Source organism: Montipora capricornis, chromosome 3 (genome assembly GCF_036669925.1).
Source record: "Montipora capricornis isolate CH-2021 chromosome 3, ASM3666992v2, whole genome shotgun sequence".
NCBI lineage: Eukaryota > Metazoa > Cnidaria > Anthozoa > Scleractinia > Acroporidae > Montipora > Montipora capricornis.
The window spans coordinates 10,228,378-10,230,877 of record NC_090885.1 but is presented as its reverse complement, the minus strand read 5'-3'; the positions used below and the strand labels follow the sequence as shown (position 1 = coordinate 10,230,877).

Sequence of the window (2,500 nt, the reverse complement as noted above, 5' to 3'; positions counted from 1 at the left end):
GGGTTCAAGACTCGTTCTGACCACTCGTTGAATTTGTTCCCGGTAATCCGTGGTTCAACTTCTCGGCCGAAGTTCTTAATAGCTAAATGCTTTGCCTCCAGTCAGTTGGGATTCTTAACAGTTGTTGTTGTTGTGTTCCGTCGTTTCGTTGATTGAGTTTCATTGGCCCTGAAAAGCCCTTATAGACCACTTTTATAATGGCGGCCAAATAAAGTATTCCTTTGTTTTAATACTGATAAGCCTTTCTAGCTTCGCTGTAACGAGCAAATTTCGAAAGAATGTTGGTTTTAAAATGAGGGCTGTAGGTATAATAAACATAAATACAAAATGCTGAAATGGTATATGAAATTAATGATATATGAACTGCGGATATGAAATCTAGTGAAGCTATGATCTTCGCAGTTAGGAACGCAATTTTTGCAATTGCGTAGAGAAGCTTGAAAAATTCAGGACTTTGAACCCGTGACCTCGCGATTCAGGTGCGACGCTCTAAACAAATGAGCTATGAAGCCACTGACGTTGGGAGCTGGTCATTTGTGGGTTCTAATGGTCCCGTGAGGAATGAATCAATGATGGTGACCAGCTCCCAACGTCAGTGGCTTCAGAGCGTCGCACCGGAATCGCGAGGTCACGGGTTCAAACCCCGTTGAAGTCCTGAATTTTTCAGGCTTCTCTACGCAATTGCAAAAATTGCGTTCCTAACTGCGAAGATCATAGCTTCCTGGGAGAGTACTCTCTAGAGAGTAAAGGAACTTCCGACGTTAAATAACGTGTACCTTTACCTTCACTTTATTTCATATCCGCAGTTCATATATGATTCATTTCATATACCATTTCATCATTGACTCATTCCTCATGGGATCATTAGAAGCCACAAATGACCAGCTCCCAACGTCAGTGGCTTCATAGCTCAGTTGGTTAGAGCGTCGCACCGGAATCGCGAGGTCACGGGTTCAAACCCCGTTGAAGTCCTGAATTTTTCGGGCTTCTCTACGCAATTGCAAAAATTGCGTTTCTAACTGCGAAGATCATAGCTTCACTTGATAAATACAAAAGGATGTAAAAGCGGTCGCCATTTATGAAAGTGGTCAATTAAGTATTAAGTATTTATTCTTACTTGAGAAGAAGCATTTGGGGGACATTCTGCGACGTTAATTGCATGGTCTGTATCGCGTGACACGAGTGATGTTGAAGTTGTGGACATCCAATTGTTTGCAATGTAAGTGTAATAAGGCAACCGAGTCTTCTTTTTAAGCCAGATTGAAAACCAATGGATCATGAATATACATTTACATGTGCAAACGAAACTTGGTTGATTTAAAATGTAAATATTTTTTCAGAGGCCTAGTGATTAAGGACACTGTTCGACTATTATTCGCTAAAAAGTCACTTTCCATATTGGAAGACAAAACTTGGTCAAGACATTGAACTGATTCAGTTTGTCCCTTGTAACTCTGCCTGGATTAACCACAAACGGCCCTGAAACTTCTTCATATTAAGCCTAAGATTGTGTTAAGAATGGACATTTTTTAATCACGGCATTTCTCCATTGTAACTTTCGCTAACTTTGTTCTAACCTGTTACGAATAAAATGAATAAAATTGATTGCATGAAATCTTCACTGTATTCGTCTGTTTTTGCAGTTGACGAAACCTACGCCGTATAAGCCTCTTTATTATATAGACAGGAGTGTTTTACTGGAAAATACACCACCCATAAAATCCCGAATGCCTATTTGCTTCTGGTGTGCAGCACTTTCTTGCAGACCGGCTGCAACGAAAAATCTAGTAAGTCACTTTACTGGGTTCTCTGCACTAAAATCAGTAACAGCAGGCAGGGGAGATGTATAACTTCACCAGCGTCAACGGCACTACTCAATTGACGTTTTCCGGCGTCCAAACATGGCACTAAGCGCTTTGGACAATTTTTCATCGTGTAATCTTTGCTTATGTTTTAGAATTCGAAGTTGCTCTTGCACTGCAGAATTGCATGGAGCAAGTGTCAAAGCCTGAAAGAAAAAATAAAATAATAAATAAAAACGTAAACAAAAGAAAACAGGGACAAAGCAGAGGAAACGTTAGACTAATCGTGAGTAAGACTTGAATCATCGACTTAATTCCAACAGTTATTTTGAAAACTGGCAGATATTTTAGCGCCCGTTTGCCGTGGAAGAACGTTAAGGAAAGACAAACATTGCTGAGCAGGAGAGAAAAGCGCCCATGCAATGGAATAACAAGAAGGACACAGGCAACTCTTGGTATTTGAGTGCTCTCCACAGAGACTTCTCAAGAGGAACGTCGGAAAGTTAAATGCAGCAGTTACTGTATCTGATAACAGCAAAACTGAATTTTCACAAAGAACTATATTGTTTCTCATACATTAGGTGTTCTTAACAAGGTAACGGCAACTTGAGCCTCGTCCACACTATGCCGGATAAATTTGAGAACGAACTTTATTGTTACGGTTAGGCCTTCCGTCCATACTACAACGCACATATCCG

At 40.4% G+C, this 2,500-nt stretch overlaps 2 protein-coding genes across 3 annotated transcripts in view; one reads left to right on the top strand and one right to left on the bottom strand.

Moving 5' to 3' along the window:
- Nucleotides 1-434, top strand: part of LOC138042135 (major facilitator superfamily domain-containing protein 12-like) — a 27,970-nt gene extending 27,536 nt beyond the window's left edge. For both annotated transcript variants that reach the window (XM_068887925.1, XM_068887924.1), the window contains one exon: nt 1-434. This exon is cut by the window's left edge and continues 1,154 nt beyond it. The gene's annotated coding sequence lies outside the window, so the exon portion shown is untranslated.
- A 159-nt stretch (nt 435-593) lies between these two features.
- LOC138041705 (FK506-binding protein-like) overlaps nt 594-2,500 on the bottom strand; it is a 9,050-nt gene continuing 7,143 nt past the window's right edge. Inside the window, exon 5 of the mRNA XM_068887445.1 lies at nt 594-2,008. Within this exon, the coding sequence (XP_068743546.1) occupies nt 1,871-2,008 (138 nt within the window). The 3' untranslated portion in view covers nt 594-1,870. The remainder of the gene's footprint in view (nt 2,009-2,500) is intronic.